The 16,582-nt window shown below is 40.2% G+C and overlaps 1 protein-coding gene across 13 annotated transcripts in view; it reads right to left on the reverse strand.

Annotated features, from left to right (window-relative positions):
• PXK (PX domain containing serine/threonine kinase like) overlaps nucleotides 1-16,582 on the reverse strand; it is a 76,031-nt gene that overhangs the window by 27,862 nt on the left and 31,587 nt on the right. For all 13 annotated transcript variants that reach the window (XM_059076225.2, XM_059076226.2, XM_059076233.2 and 10 more), the window contains exons 4-7: nucleotides 12,314-12,500; nucleotides 3,484-3,561; nucleotides 2,905-2,978; nucleotides 2,138-2,212 (exon numbers count right to left, since the gene is read on the reverse strand). In XM_059076225.2, coding sequence (XP_058932208.1) covers nucleotides 2,138-2,212; nucleotides 2,905-2,978; nucleotides 3,484-3,561; nucleotides 12,314-12,500 — 414 coding nt within the window. The remainder of the gene's footprint in view (nucleotides 1-2,137; nucleotides 2,213-2,904; nucleotides 2,979-3,483; nucleotides 3,562-12,313; nucleotides 12,501-16,582) is intronic.

The raw sequence follows: 16,582 nt of genomic DNA on the forward strand, positions 1-16,582 counted from the left end.
TGCTGACATTTTAATGGCTTTATTAAATATAATTCACATCCCATTATAAAGTGAACTCAATGGTTTTCAGTACACTCAGAACTGTGCAACTATCACACAATCTAATTTTAGAACATTTTCATCACCTCAAAATGAAACCCAATGAATACAATAAAAATCCTTGAGTCCATATTGATTTAAATAGACAAAGAAGAGAGAAGAGGAAACTCTTCCTTACAGTAGAATGCCAACTAATAAATAGAAAAGGAATGATGAAATTAGAAAATCTTTATGAATGCTAAAACTAGTGGATTTGATAAAAACAGGCTATTTATATAGTTTCAAAAAAATCTCCTTCCTTATTAATTAATCTCCTAAAAATCTCCTTCACTTATTAATTACTTTAATAAGTAATTAATTACTTATTAATTCTAGTTATTTATCTTATAAAAATAATTAGGGAAGGGTACGAATGTTTAGCCAAAATTGTTCACTATGGCTTTTTTTTTTTTTTTAATAAAAGCAAAAAACTAGAAGTGATCCAAATGTCTAATAGATTAGCTGAGTGAATTGAGGTAGAGCCAAGGATAATTCTAACGCAGCCAGTAATAATGATATTATACTATATTTATTAACAATAAAAGATGTTCATGGTATACCATTAACAACAAAAAAAAATCAGGTTTTAAAACAATATCTATATAATTTTTCAAATATAATCATATAAAATTCTAGAAAAGTAACAACTGGACATTTTGGTTCATACTTCTGGTTGGTTGGAATTATGGGCAAGTTTTATTTTATTTTTGCTTATCTGTGTTTTCTGAGTTTCTGTAATTAATATGCACCATCTTTTTATTTATTTATTTACTTTTGTTTGTTTGTTTGTTTGTTTGTTTTGGTCATGCCACATGGCATGCAGGATCTTAGTTCCCCCAACCAGGGACTGAACTCATGCCCCCTGCAGTGGAAGTGTGGAGTCTTGACCACTGGACCGCCAGAGAAGTCCTGCACTATCTTCTTTTTAAAAAGCACATCCATTAAAGGAAATTTAGAATTGGGTGCTCACAGCCTGTGTGACACAACTAATCAAACTCAAAGACCACAGCATTTGTTTTTTTGGCCAGGCATCACACCTCATTAAAAGCTTGGTTTTACTAGCCTGACAAGACACTATCTTCAAGAATGAACTTGCCAGGACTTCCCTCGTGGCGGCGCAGTGGTTAAGAATCCCCCTGCCAATGCAGGGGACACAAGTTTGATGCCTGGTCCAGGAGGATCCCACATGCCACGGAGCAACTAAGGCCGTGCACCACAACTACTGAGCCTGCGCTCTAGAGCCCATGAGCCGCAACTACTGAAGCCTGCGCACCCTAGAGCCCGCATGCCACAACTACTGAAGCCCTCAATGCCTAGAGCCCATATTCCGCAACAAGACAAGCCACCACAATGAGAAGCCCACGCACTGCAATGAAGGGCAGACCCCGCTCGCCACAACTAGAGAAAGCCCGCGTGCAGCAACGAAGACCCAACACAGCCAAAAAAAGAAAAAAAACTTAAAAAAAAAAAACAATAAACTTGCCAACCCAACGGGACAGGTCAGACTAATTGTGCTCATTCAAGGGTCCCACATCCTCATGCATAAAACAGATAAAGAACATCAACACTAACTCAATTTTCTGGCCAGATTACTCTTTTCCTTAAAAATTTCTGCATATAGTTTGAAATACACTCATGATATTCTTTCCACTGAAAGCCTTCGATTAGAATCCTTCATCCAGTTTACCTAAAACTGTTATCAGTTCTGTTTTCTCAGGCTGGAAACAGCTCTTTCAATTCACTGATACAAACGTCCTTAACCAAGAACAAGAGGCTCAGAGAAGTGGCTGCTTTCCTATTCTGGTATTTGCTTAAAACACAAAAACTACATTTACATTACCACATGTGTCATGGATTGTCTAGAGGTCATGAATGTCATTTAAATGGCCTCTGATCTATGGGAGTAGCCCTGAGCGCTCTCAGTCTGAAATGAAATCCACTGTACCTCTCCATTCTCAAGCCTAGAGACTACTTCCAGCTCTTCAGTCCATGGTCACTCATGAGAAAACACTGTAAATCTCTCATCAGCACCAAGAATAATAGAAGGACTTGTACTCACCAAACAGGACGGCAGAAGTTTGATTAGACACTGAAAATCTTTATCTGACAGATACTTGTCAGGACCAAGGTCAGCCTGCAAACATGGGAAGAAATATCAGGGTGCTGTCTTGGTCATCAAAAGAAAAACTCCTTGTAAGTCTTTTTTTTTTTTTTTTTGGCAGCGCCACATGGCTTGCGGGATCTTAGTTCCCTGACCAGGGATTCAGCCTGTGCCCCCAGCAACGGAAGCGCGGGAGTCCTAACCACTGGACCGCCAGGGAATTCCTGAGTCTTTCCCTTTTTTTAATCTGTCCAAATATATAACTGTAAACCAAAGATGAAAACCACATTAATTCTTGCTGTCTCATGGCCTTTCTGGAGAGATAGCATATAAACATACAAATACTAGGACTTAACTGTAATCTTACCTAATACCATTAATCAAGTGTATCACTAGAACTCTCAAAGTGATAGATAAAACAAAGTATTACCCAAGTATTTTCTTTAAAACAAACTGCCAAACTGTCAACCCTAAAGAGGTTACAGAGAACTATTTTAAACTGTATTTTTTTCCAAATGTTTACTAGTTGATCAAATATAATCACATCGATACTACCAAATGCATAAAAAAGTGACCTAAAATGACTCTCCTTTGATGTGTGACTAAGGAGGCCTTTACATCACTCAGGAGCACAATACAATTTTGTAATTCTCTTGTCAATATCTGCTTTCATAAACCCATCTTAAGTCCTTGAAATGAGCCTGAAGCAAAAAAAGCTAGCTTACCCAGCTTAACACTAGCCGTTCCTTTGGCTGATTTTTAATCTTCATCAAGAAATATTTCTTCCTTATCCTCCAACCTGTCATAAAAGCAGAGGTGTGTTTATAGCTACATGATTTTACACCGATATGTTTTGGTGACCAACTAATTAATAAAAATTAATTTTGGAAATATTATTCATAGCTATATAGGCACCATTAAACAACTATTTGGTAATACTGACATGGTAAAAGATGAACTAAAAAAAAAAAAAAAGCAAAGAAATTACTCTACTCATGGAAAAGGGAAAACAGCACTTCAGTTTTGATTTAGTGAAAAAGATAAAACAAGAATGAATGATGGTTCTGAAACTATTAGTTACTACCATCCAAATCTTCAGATGGAGCTTTAACCAAGATTCATTAAGTAATATAAGTTAAGGACTGAATCCTCAAACAGTACAGAGGCAAAAAGAAAAAGAAATCACCTGCATTTCTTATGCATTTCACCTGCATAAAAACTTTCTTGGGATACTTATAAGAAAGCATGACAAAGAACCCAGTTCTCTGATCTTTCTTAACAGAATGGGCATGCCAGTTTCTCACCTATGTCTTTCAATGGTTCCACCACCTCCCACTTTGGTTCTGATCGGAAGAACATGGAAACCTGTTGTAAGGCAATCTCTGCAAAGATATTTTAGAAACTCATTAGTCAAACATCATCAGGAAAGTGCCATACGCTTAAGATATTATTCTTGCAAATGAAATTCTTATGGTCTATGACTTTCTTGAAAAACTTAATTATAAAAAAATGAACACAGACTAAATAAAATGTGGGATTCTAGACTGGATCCTGGAATAGAATAAGATCATTAATGGAAAAGCTAGTGAAATCTGAATAAAACTATAGTTAATAGTAATGTACCAATGCTAATTCCTTAGTTTTGACAAATGTACCATGCTTACATAAGATGTTAACATTAGGGGAAAATGGGTGAGGGGTATATGGAAACTCTGTACTATCACTGCTATTTTTTCTGTAAATCTAAAATTATTCCAAAATAAAAAGTTTATTAAAGAAAAGAAAGTAATCACTAATGGAATAATTACTTAAACTGGAAGATCTAAAATATGCAAACTAGTTGGCTTAACCCAAGAATTCAACATATGCACCAGACAACAACCCCAGCACAAAACTCAAAGCGTATTGTAAACTCAGCTTGGAATAGCATTAAATGTTGCTCCAAGTGATATTTATCCCACCTTCATTCCTCATGAAATTATAACTTTCAACAACAAAGAAGCGATTAGCCTTAAATATATAAACATACTGGAAATAAAAGCCGGTGTTTTAGAAAAACATCCACGTACAGCAACAATATGGTTCTATGGTGGGAAATTACCGTATGCCTGTTTACTGGAAAAAAATCCACCCTTCTCTTTGTGTTTATTTATCATGAGAACGTTTTACCCTTCTAAGAAGACAATGAAAAGAGGAAGTTCTTTGAAGTTTACTGTATAAAGAAATTATCAGAATAATTGTGTTTTTACGTTTCCTGCAAAAAGCAACATCTATAATTTGCTATTTTCCCTCGGTGTAGTGAGCGAATGAAGCCACACTGGGTTCCTGAAAGCAAACAGCAATCCTGCAAATTCATTGTGGAACTGCATCTCTGCCTAGCATTAGTTACATCCCAGGCACGAGGGATTTAGCAGAAATGTTTTCCATGTGTCAAAATGACCTAGTCTGGAATTAACTATGTGGAGAGCTAGGCAAACAATATCATTTTGATATATTTTACAGTACATTATGAATTGAGATTTGGGGAAGAAAACAATCTTACTGACTCAATATGTAAAGTGTCAGTGTTGTCCACACATAAGAGAACATGAGATGACAGACAAAGAACAGACTCCATTTACATTTGTTTTAACTACTCCAATGTGACAGCGCATTTGGAGGGGTTCGGAGTGGCAGAAGCAGATGAATTTTTATAACCGACACCGGGAACTCTGAACCTCCTCTATAAGTAATGCGGATATAAAATGCTTTTAGTATTTCCAAAATAACTTGAACATAAACTACTTAAAAAGATATTCTTTTACGTGAAAATCATAACTTTGAGGAGGATTATGAAAAATAATTTTCTAAATGGGATACAATGTCATTCTCAGAGACTGTAAAAGACAGTTGGTTCAAAACTAACGTAACAGTGACTCATAATTCCCCACAATATCATTATTCCACAATGTTTACTGTACACTACTATATATTATACATAGTTTTAGGAATGGGGAAAACAGCTGTGAGCAAGTGGAATACGGTAGATTTGTTACTGGCAAATTAAGGACTAGAAAATAGCTTTTTTTTACCTTTGGGGTCAGGGAATTGTAGACAGGACATTTTCTTTCCTCTGAACTATGATTTATTGTCAAGTAAATCACATGACTACCATGCTCCCGATATTAATTCCTTCTCTCCCCAGATTCAGGTAACACACTTCAAACCTAAACATCTACTCCTCTGCTTAGAAGCCTTTATTGGGGCCCCATTTCCTTCCCAAATCATGACCAAGCTTCTAGCTCTGCCTCTACCTTACCCTTCTGTCTCTACCCCCCACAGTGTAAGAACCTCACACTCTTTTCACTGAGATTTGCCTGCCAAGGCCCCTGAAGACTGGTCTACCTCCACCCCTTGGCATTTTCTATTCCTACCCATCTATCCTTTGAGGCTTAGCCCAAATTTGCTGCTCCCCTAGCCAGGACTCCCTCCCTTCTTCCCTCCTCTGCACACTTTGGTGCTACACCTGTCCCTCTCCTATGGGATCCTGTCTCACATTAGGGCTACTGTCTTCCACTAGACTGTGAGCTCTGGCTGGAAAGAAACATCTTAACAGGGCAGAGCCCACAGCCATACGAAAATACTTCTTTCTCTCTGGGAGCAGTGGCCCTTGCCTCTTGGCCTGGCTAACTTCTACTCACCCCACAGATCTCTATGTAGGTATCAACTCTTCTGGGAAGCCTTCCTCCATCTTCAGATCTGGATCATCTGCACCCTGACCCCCACCCTCAAGGTGCTGCCATGTTTTTAACCTGCCACAGTCTTCACCTGTCAATCTCCCTGCAGAAGTGCCATGGGGTGGGCATGGGATTAGGAGACTATTCATTCCTCGGTGCTGTATTCGTAGCACCGGGCACATAGTAGGTACTCAATAAATAGCTGATGAAGAACTAAGGGTTCAATACATGTTCAATGGATATGGACACTCTCTCCCATTAGAACATGAAATCCATGAAAAGGAAGACACTTTCCCTCCATTTCTCTAGCACTGACACATGGGAAAAGCTGCATGCTCAGTAGTTGCTGATAAACAAGCCCCAGACAGGAAATGCAGAGCAATGCCTTCAAGTCCATCCTGTGCTTCCCACAGAGCTCAGACTTCTCAGCTCAGAACATACCAGCTGCCCCCACTGTGTGCAGCCTTTGACGTCCTAGATCCCAGCCCCATGGGATGATGACTAAAGGGAATAAACACTGACTCCTCCAGTCCCACAACTGGGCTCCAGATCGCCCAAACTACTACAGCATGTGATATTGCAGCGGCCTGCACAGCGGATGTGGGCCTCCAGCCTCTCTGAAGCATCCTGCTCTTGTTCTGAATATAATCTCATCTTCCCTCCCACCCTCCCCTCCTGCCCAATCCCTCTCTCACTCCCTCCTTCCCTTCATCTTGGAGTCCACTACTATTTGACCTGTTCATAGGATTCCTGGGCTTTTAGGACTAGAAGAGAGCTTCGACACTACCTGGTCCACTGTCCCCACCCCCACCTCCTGTGTTACAGGTCGGGACCTCAAGGCCTACAGAGTGGAGATGCTGCTAATAACAAAGCTGGGACCAGGATGCAGGCCTCTTGATTTCTGGTCCAAGTGACTTCTGCGTGGACATTAAAAGCTTCCTTACGGGATCGTTTACGGGGGAAAGACAGCTACAGTGCAGTGAAGCACCTTGCTAACAAGATGAATAAGGTGGTGTGTGTGTGTGTGTGCATGCATGTGTTTCCCAACACAAACCCCTCATGACCGGGAGACACCTGTTTTCCCTGTATAGTAGCTGGCCCTCAATTAGCCTTTCTAATTCAAATGAACACCCCAAACCCTGCCCTCAACAAAGCACCAAGGACCTATATTTCCCTTCTATGAATTTGGTCATAAGGAAATCATAAGACAAAGAAAAAAGGGACCAGCAATCCTAAGCTGGGGACCCAGGGAGGAGAGGAGGCAGCTGCTGATGTCCTCCAGGCTCCTAGTCATCCATCCCCTGGGGAACGGGTGGTATCAACAGTTTCCCTCCAACAGAGCACCTTCGGGCTCAGTCAGAGCAACAGGCAGGAATGTGAGCATGGTGATTTCGGCCACATTTGAATGCACAACTCAAATCCTGCTGCAGTGAACCTGGGTGGTGAGCACAGACCATTTGGAAACTGATGAGAGGTAGAGACGTTATCCATATTAAAGGGAAACTGGCTCTGTTTAGGGAAGTGCCAGAAGTTTGAGGTGTGCAGGGAGCCACACTCTAAGTTTTGGGAAACCTGAACAAGTCTGCCTGGCTTTTCGGGGAATGGCTCAGTTAAGATGGCGTGGAGGAGGTGGCCTGGGTTTCCCTTTCCTGAGGCTGCTGGTGAGTCAGCATAGAGGAAAGACAAGTTCTGACATTTCATGCAAAGGGGGAAATAAATCAGCACTTCTCTGAAAACAGCATCCATCCCTTACTGTTTCATCAGGACTGTGCCCTCTAAATAGCAACAGTTTCTTGAGCATTTGAGTTCTGGCAGGAGTCTCTGACAATTTTCTTATACTCCTGCCCACATCTGCTTTGGACTCCTGACTGTCTGCCATGCTGGGAGAGGGGAAAAATCAGGACAAGAGCAGCATGTGAGAGAGGTACAATAGAAGGAAATACAGGGATCAGACAACCTTCCAGGGGTTGAGGAGCATTTCAACTGGGAAACTGGACACCTGTACAATCATACAAACATGCAACCCTAGGTAAGGCCCTTCTTGAGGGGGCCGCTCATGTATAAAATGAGAGGGTTCTACTGGAACTCATCAATGAGTTCAGTAAAGTTGCAGGATACAAAATTAATATACAGAAGCTGGTTGCATTTCTGTACACTAACAACACACTATCAGAAAGAAAAAGTAAGAAAACAATTCAATTTACAATCACATCAAAAAGAATAAAATACCTAGGAATAAGTCCAACTAAAGAGGTAAAAGACCTGTACCTGGAAAATTCTAAGACACTAATGAAAGAAATTGAAGAGGACACAAATAGATGGAAAGATATACCATGTTCATGGATTGGAAGAATTAATATTGCTAAAATGACTGTACTACCTAAGGTAATCTACAGATTCAGTGCAATCCCTATCAAATACCATTGGCATTTTTCACAGAGCTAGAAGAAATCATTCTAAATTTGTATGGAAACACAAAAGGTCTTGAATAGCCAAAACAATCTTGAGAAAGAAGAATAAGCTGGAAGTATCACGCTCCTGATTTCAAAGTATACTACAGAGTTACAGTAATCAAAACAGTATGGTACTGGCATGCACATGCACACATGCACATGCACACACAGAGAACAAAGGAACAGAATAGAGAACCCAGAAATGAACCCATACTTCTATGAGCAGTTAATCTACGACAAAGGAGGCGAGAATACACTATGGAGAAAAGGCAGCCTCTTCAATAACTAGTACTGGGAAAAGTAGACAGTTACATGCAATAGAACCAAACTGGCTACTCTCTCACATCATATACAAAAATAAACTAAAAAATGTATTAAAGACGTAAACTTAAGACCTAAAACCATAAAACTCCTAGAAGAAAACATAGGTGGTAGGCTCTTTGACACTGGTCTTAGCGATATTTTTTTGGATATGTCTCCTCAGGCAAGGGAAAAACAAAAAGCAAAAAGCAAAAACCAACAAATGGGACCTAATCAAACTTAAAAGCTTTTGCACAGCAAAGGAAACCATCAACAAAACAAAAAGGCCACCTACTGAATGGGAGAACATATTTGCACACAACATGGCTGACAAGTGGTTAATATCCAAAATATACAAAGAACTCATACAACGCAACATCAAAAAAACAAACAACCCTATTAAAAAATGGGCAGAGTACTTGAATAGACATTTTTCGAAAGACAACATACAGATGGCCAACAGGCATATGAAAAGATGCTCAACACTACTAACTATCATGGAAATGCAAATCAAAACCACAATGAGGTATCACCTCATACCGATCAGAAGGGCTATCATCAAAAAAACCACAAATAAAAAACAAGTGTTGGTAAAGATGTGGAGAAAAGAGAACCCTTGTGCACTGCTGGTGAGAATGTAACATGGTGCAGCCACTATGGAAAATGATATGGAGGTTCCGCAAAAAATTAAAAGTAGAACTACCATATGATTCAGCAATTCCACTCCTGGGTATATATCAGAAGAAAACGAAAATGAAAATTAGAAAAAAATATATGCACCCCCATGTTCATTGTGGCATTATTTACAATAGTCAAGATATGGAAGCAATCTAAGTGTCACAATGGAATATTAATCAGCCACAAAAAAGAATGAAATCTTGCCATTTGCAACCACGTGGATGGATACAGTCAATAACTATGTGATATCTTTGTATGGTGACATATCATAAGTTGACATCATCAACTTCTCATGATGATTATTTTGAAATGTATAGAAACATCAAATCACAGTGTTGTGTAACAGGAACTAACATAGTACTGTAGGTCAATTATTCTTCAAAAACAAACAAACTCATTGAAAAAGAGATCAGATTTGTGATTACCAGAGGTGGGGGCTAGGGGATAGGGGGATGGGGAATTGAATGAAGGTGGCCAAAAGGTACAAACTTCCACTGATAAGATAAATAAGCACTAGGGATGTAATACACACATGATAAATATAATTAACACTGCTGTACATTATATATGAAAGTTAACAAGAGAGTAAATCCTAAGAGTTCTCATCACAAGGAAAAATTTTTTTTCTGTTTAATTTTGCATCTCTATGAGATGAGAGATGTTCACTAAACTTATTGTGATAATCATTTCACAGTATATGTAAGTCAAATCATTATGCTATATACCTTAAACTTATACAGAGCTGTATATCAATTATATCTCAATAAAACTGGAAGGAAAATAACAACAAAAATAACATTAAAAAATAAAATGAGAGGGTTAGTTTTGATACATCTGCTCTAAGATCCCTGCTAGCTCTGACCCCCAGCAACTCAAGGTACTTCTGGTATAAGCTCCCTGAGAACAGGAAGCACATCTTCTTCACACCTGCACCCCAACACTTAGCCCTGCACCCAGCACATGGCATAGGCAGAGCAGACAGTCAAGGTTTATGGTATGAATGGCATCATCACGTGTGCACTACACCTTGATGCTTGCCCTAGGAGAACATTAGCAGACACCCTCAGGAAAAAATGTGGACAAACCAATGAAGAGGGCTGGGTTGGGACTGATTTGATAAAAGTGAATCCAGGGACTTCCCTGGTGGCACAGTGGTTAAGAATCCACCTGCCAATGCAGGGGACACAGCTCCGAGCCCTGCTTCGGGAAGATCCCACATGCCATGGAGCAACTAGGACCATGTGCCACAACTACTGAGCCTGAGCTCTAGGGCCTGCGAGCCACAACTACTGAGCCCGCGTGCCAGAACTACCAAAGCCCATGTGCCTGGAGCCCATGCTCCGCAACAAGAGAAGCCACCACAATGAGAAGCCCATGCACCACAACAAAGACCCAACTCAGCCAAAAATAAATAAATAAAATTTTTTTTTAAAAAAGTCAATCCAGAAGGCCCATGATGTGATAATTCTGAGAACAAGCGAGGTAAATAAAGCATGGTAAAATGAAAGCCAAGTGAGATCTACTCTGAAAGAATGCGAGCTGTCCTGGGAGCCCCTTTTCTCCTATGTGAACCGAGAAACAAGTTGGGGAAGGATGCAAGCCTTGTAACAATTCGTTGTTACTTACAGTAAATGTGAGTTTGAAATTAACTTTCCTTCACTTGATTGCATTCTAGAAACGCATTCTTCTTACAGGCACTTCCATTAGAAGATGGCAGGTATGTTCTAGGACAAGGCTTCTCAAACTTTAATGTGCATGCAAACCACATGGCAACCTTGTTAAAACCACATCCTGATTCTAGGTTTAGGCTGGGGTCTAAATCCTGCGTTACTGACAAACTCCCAGTGATGCCAGTGCTGCTGTCAGAGGACCACACTGTAAGTAGCAAGTTCTAACTGGGGTTTTCAAACTCAGCGGCAATTAGAATCTCTAGGGGAGCTTTACAAATTAGGAACCCAATCCACAGAGATTCTGATTTAATTGGCATGAATGCAGCCTGGGCATCAGGATTTTTTAAAGCTCCCCAGGTGGATTATATCATGCAGAAAAGTTTGGTGCCTGACAAGTAGTCCTATATTTCCCTCTATCTGACACAGAAAAGTGTCTCCCTCCAATTACTTCAAAAGCAGCACCTCTATCTGACACAGAAATAAAAGTGTCTCCCTCCAATTACTTCAAAAGCAGCATTCTGAGGACCTAAAATGTAGCCTGTAAACAACCTATCCTCTTAGCAAGGAAATCAGCTTATTAATAATACCCAGAGTTCCACTTAGACTCTAAGCATGGTTTAGCTTTAAAAATCCAGTTGAATTCTAGTCACTGGTTCAGTTCTACAACAGTTTCTATTGGTCTCTTCAAGGCCATGCCAGAGTGTATAAAATATTTAATCACTCATTCTGCTGACAACGGGCTTACGTTACTGATGCTAGCTTTGTGTGTGACTGGCACCCTTTCCAACTCAGGCCCCTGGCTGCCACCCTGACCCAGGGAAGGTTTGGAAGAGAACTACCTCTTCTTTAGGCTTTGCACAGAGTGGATTTCAGCAAGCAACAGGGAAGACACAGAAAGAACACTTCTGGACCACTGTTGTGTTTAAAGTAATTCCCAGAAAAACCAGGCATAGTATATACTGTAAACACAAAAACAGAGCCAAATACAAATCAAATTGAGATTACTGTATAGATTATTGTGGACTATTTACTCTCTGTTTTGTCAGGGAAGATAATAAAGACAAGACTCTGTACAAAGACAGTAAGTTCTCCTCCATATTTTTCTAAACAGACATCACAAACATTTTAGAACAATTTTCTTCTTATATATCTATGGTAAAAATACAATCAGGTAATTATTAGTAAATGAATAACACCCTATAACAGATGTGCACATCTCCCCATTTGGAAGGAGAATTTCTCCCTCGTATATTATCTCCAGCAAAGAAAAGTGCCTCTTTTGTCCCAGGACTGCAGCTGATAGATCCCTCTACTTACCAGTATAGCTTGCAGAATAGTTGTTTGGATCTAAAAACTTCTTAACCAGCTCACAATTAGACAAGATATGATTTGTGGTGATAACGTTGAGATAGTTCTGAAGACCTTTCTGCCTCTCAGCTATGAACTCACGATCCATGTTACCAATCAATTTTTTGGGAGGAAGAGGTAGACTTAGGCCTGCAATCTTTAATTAAAAAAAAGTATTATACTCATGTCATCCCCAAATAAGATACATTATCAGAATCCTGAGCCATCACATTTCATTAGGTCTAAGGCATTTTAGGATGCATCCTAATTTGTCATACTATAAAAATGTGAAAAACCATGACAACTGAGAATTGATAAAATGCTTTATTCAGCGTAGCAACTTTACAACTTAATTTTGTAATGTGGTTTTCCTTTTATCAAACATATATATGAACATAATTTCAAGAGTCAAAGAGTTCTTTTTTTATTATTACTAGCAGTCCCACAGTGCTCCTACCACCACCACCCTCAACAGGTGACATATCCATTCCCCACTCCCCAGAGGCAACCACATTCAACTCTTTCGGCTGATCTTCTGGAATAGGGGAATGTTCACATTGTTATGTCTTGATTTTTCACTTTTAGGCATTATCTGTAAGTTTCTAATTATGGAAGATTAGGATTAAGTTCTCTTTCACAATCCTAATCTCATTCCATAATAGTAGTTCTATTACTACTCTTTCCAATATAGTGATGTATAATTTTATTTAGTGCAATATTCATATTTGCATTAGGTAAATGATATTCACAACTGAGCCAAAAAGCATGCTTATTATTCCTTTCTGTCAATTAGTAGTCTTTTTAAGTTTTCTATTCAACTCCAAACTCTCCACCTAAGCCTTTTCTCAACACATTCAGATACAAAGATGTATCCATTTTATCTTCTTGAGGAGTACCTTCCAGAACCCACCAACCGCTCCAAGCAGGACTGGTGGTCCCTATACCTGCTGCAAAGCTGGCATCCTGGGACCTCCCTTCACCATCATGCTGGAGAAGCTTTTGCCCTTTCTCCTGCTGAACCCCATTTCTATATCCATACCTGCCCTTTTCTTAGTTAATTCTCTGACTTTGGGTGGAGATACCCTCTGTCAGCTTCCTAAAAAGGGAGCAAGGGAGATACATTTTTTGAAACCTTGCATGTTAAAAAATGTCTTTATTCTACCCTCACACTTGATTGATAATGAGTCTTGATATGGAATTCTAAGTTGGAAATACATTTCTTCCTCAGAATTTTTAGGAGCTACATTATTGTCTTGTAGTTTCTGGTGCTGCTGTTAAAGGTTTAAGAAGTAGATTCTTGATTCTGGTTTTTTTTCTCTCCATGGAAGCTTTTAGGATCTTCTCCTTGACCTCGGTTTGTGAATTCCCTGTGCCTTTATGTGGCTCTATTTTCACTCTCTGTGCTGAGTACTCGGCCCTTTCAATCTAGAAACTAATATCCTTATATTCTTTAGTATTTTCTTGTATTAGGTCATTATTTCTTCCTCTCCATTCCCTTTGCTTTCTTTTTCTAGAACTCCTGTTTTCCAGTGTTGGACTTTCTGGATTGGTCCTCTATTCTTATCATTTCCCTCCCATTTTCCACCTATGTTAAACATTTTCTCCCTGGGATATTTCCTCTATCTTTCAGCCCTTCTAAAGACTTTTCATTCCTACTATTATCTTTTTTACTTCTAAATACTTCTCTTTCCTTATTAGCATCCTGATGTAATGTAATGCAATTTTTTATCTCTCTGAGATTATAAGACAATTTTTCTAAGAACCTGTGACCTCACTCTCTTTAGCTCTTTCCTCGTAGGCTGGACAGATCCTCCCAAAAGAATCTTCCAGTCTCCTGCCTGGAGGGTCTATGCCTGACTGCCAGTATTCTGGGAGCTGAAAGGAAGAAGAGGGCTTGGCTGGGGGCAGGGGTGGGGAGTAGTCAGGTCTCCTGTTTGTTATGTAAATTTTCCAACTATGTCTGCATTCTCCAGTCCAAAGACTGTTCTACCCTCTCTAGAGAATAAACCCAGTTCTTCTACTGGAGGGAGAAGAGCAGCCATATGTTGCTCAGATGGGGAGATTTGGTGATCTGACTGCTTAAACATACTTTCAACTCCTGATTTTAGCTTGACCTCAGCCCAGGCTGCAGGCAGAAACTGGTGCTGTGAATTGCCAAATCTTTTGGAGGTTCTGTGGTATAAATTGAGACCCAATGGGGTTAGCCACCCTCACTGCCATCTCAGAATTCTGCCTTCCCATATCTGCTTAATTAGTTAGCTCTCATCCATTGGATTTTCACTTTCAAATGTTTTTGTTGTAGTTTTCTCCTATTCTATTTGTCCTTGAAGGTGCGTGTGTGTGTGTGTGTGTGTGTGTGTGTGTATAAGATCAATTTACTGTTGTTTTAGAGTGGCTTCGGGAGAGAGGAAAGTAAATGCGGGTGCTCAATCTATCATTTTCCAGATAATTTAAAACTTTATGAGTCCCAGGCTTCCCTGGTGGCACAGTGGTTAAGAATCCACCTGCCAATGCAGGGGACAAGGGTTTGAGCCCTGGTCCAGGAAGATCCCACATACCGTGAAGCAACTAAGCCCATGCGCCACAACTACTGAAGCCCAGGTGCCTACAGCCCGTGCTCTGCCACAAGAGAAGCCACAGTGATGAGAAGCCCGTACACTGCAACGAAGAGTAGCCCCCATTCACCACAACTAGAGAAAGCCCGCGCACAGGAACGAAGACCGAATGCAGCCAAAAATAAATTAATTTAATAAATTTTAAAAAACAAACTTAGGGCTTCCCTGGTGGCGCAGTGGTTGAGAGTCCGCCTGCCAATGCAGGGGACACGGGTTCGTGCCCCGGTCCGGGAGGATCCCACGTGCCGCGGAGCGGCTGGGCCCGTGAGCCATGGCCGCTGAGCCTGCGCGTCCGGAGCCTGTGCTCCGCAACGGGAGAGGCCACAACGGTGAGAGGCCCGCGTACCACAAAAAAAATAAAAAATAAAAAAAAAAAAAAAAAAAAAAAAACTTAGCATATCCCTCAATTATAAATGTAGGCCATAAACCTGGTATTATTAGCAATATCTGACTTTTGCCACTAAAAGAAATCACAGATATTTAAATATTAAATTATAGTGGCTGAAGATATCTTGAAATAAAAAAAACCAAAAAACAAAAAAACTTTATAAGTCCTTTTTCTTTTTTGGCCACACCGAGCAGCATGCAGGATCGTAGATCCCCAACCAGGGATCGAACCTGGGCCCCTGGCAGTGAAAGCACGGAGTCCTAACCGCTGGACTGCCAGGTAATTCCCTATGAATCTATTTTTTAAACTTAAAAAAACAAAGTGTCAGATTAGTATCTTAATTTAATGAGCAAAACTGTTTTCAAAGAACACTGCTAGGGCTTCCCTGGTGGCACAGTGGTTGCGAGTCCGCCTACCAATGCAGAGGACACGGGTTCATGCACCGGTCCAGGAAGATCCCACATGCCGCGGAGCGGTTGGGCCCGTGAGCCATGGCCGCTGCGCCTGCGCGTCTGGAGCCTGTGCTCCGCAACGGGAGAGGCCACAACCGTGAGAGGCCCGCTTACCGCAAAAAAACAAAACAGAACAAAGAACACTGCTAGTCTACACTTGTACTGTGTATTGATCAAGGGGAAGGTCTAAAGAGAAGGGCATCTTGAATTCAGACAAGCATGTCATCTAAATCACCCATGTGAATGAACCTAACTTAGCCGGTTCCACTCTTGTATTTTTCAAACAATGCTGAAGACCTTGAACTTGATATTGGGCAAGATGAAACGGTTGGTTGACAATTCTAAATTGCCTATTTCTCCAACATATTTATGAAAATATGTCAGAACATACTTAGAGTGAATTTTCAACCATGGCAAAATTAATTGCCAGATGACACACTTCAATTTCAGGTTGTTTTCCTCACTCATACAATTAGGCTTTACCTAACAGCAGTTCCTTTATTAGCTAAATACAAAGCATACTTATGAAGAAAGCACATCACTCAGCTAGCACACATCCAAGCCAATCGTTTTATTATTATTTTTGTTCAGGAGCATTGAGTAGTACAGGGGAATCAAAGGTAATATATTACTGAAAACATAACTGATTTCTTTGAAAAACTCCCTTATTAAGTTGCAGGATATAATCTCATTTGTGTGTGTATGTATGTGTGTGTGTATAAGCCCAGGCAGATAGTTATATATGCACCAAAAATGTCTAAAAGGACTCACACTACCTGCTTGA

This window comes from Kogia breviceps, chromosome 10 (genome assembly GCF_026419965.1).
Source record: "Kogia breviceps isolate mKogBre1 chromosome 10, mKogBre1 haplotype 1, whole genome shotgun sequence".
NCBI lineage: Eukaryota > Metazoa > Chordata > Mammalia > Artiodactyla > Physeteridae > Kogia > Kogia breviceps.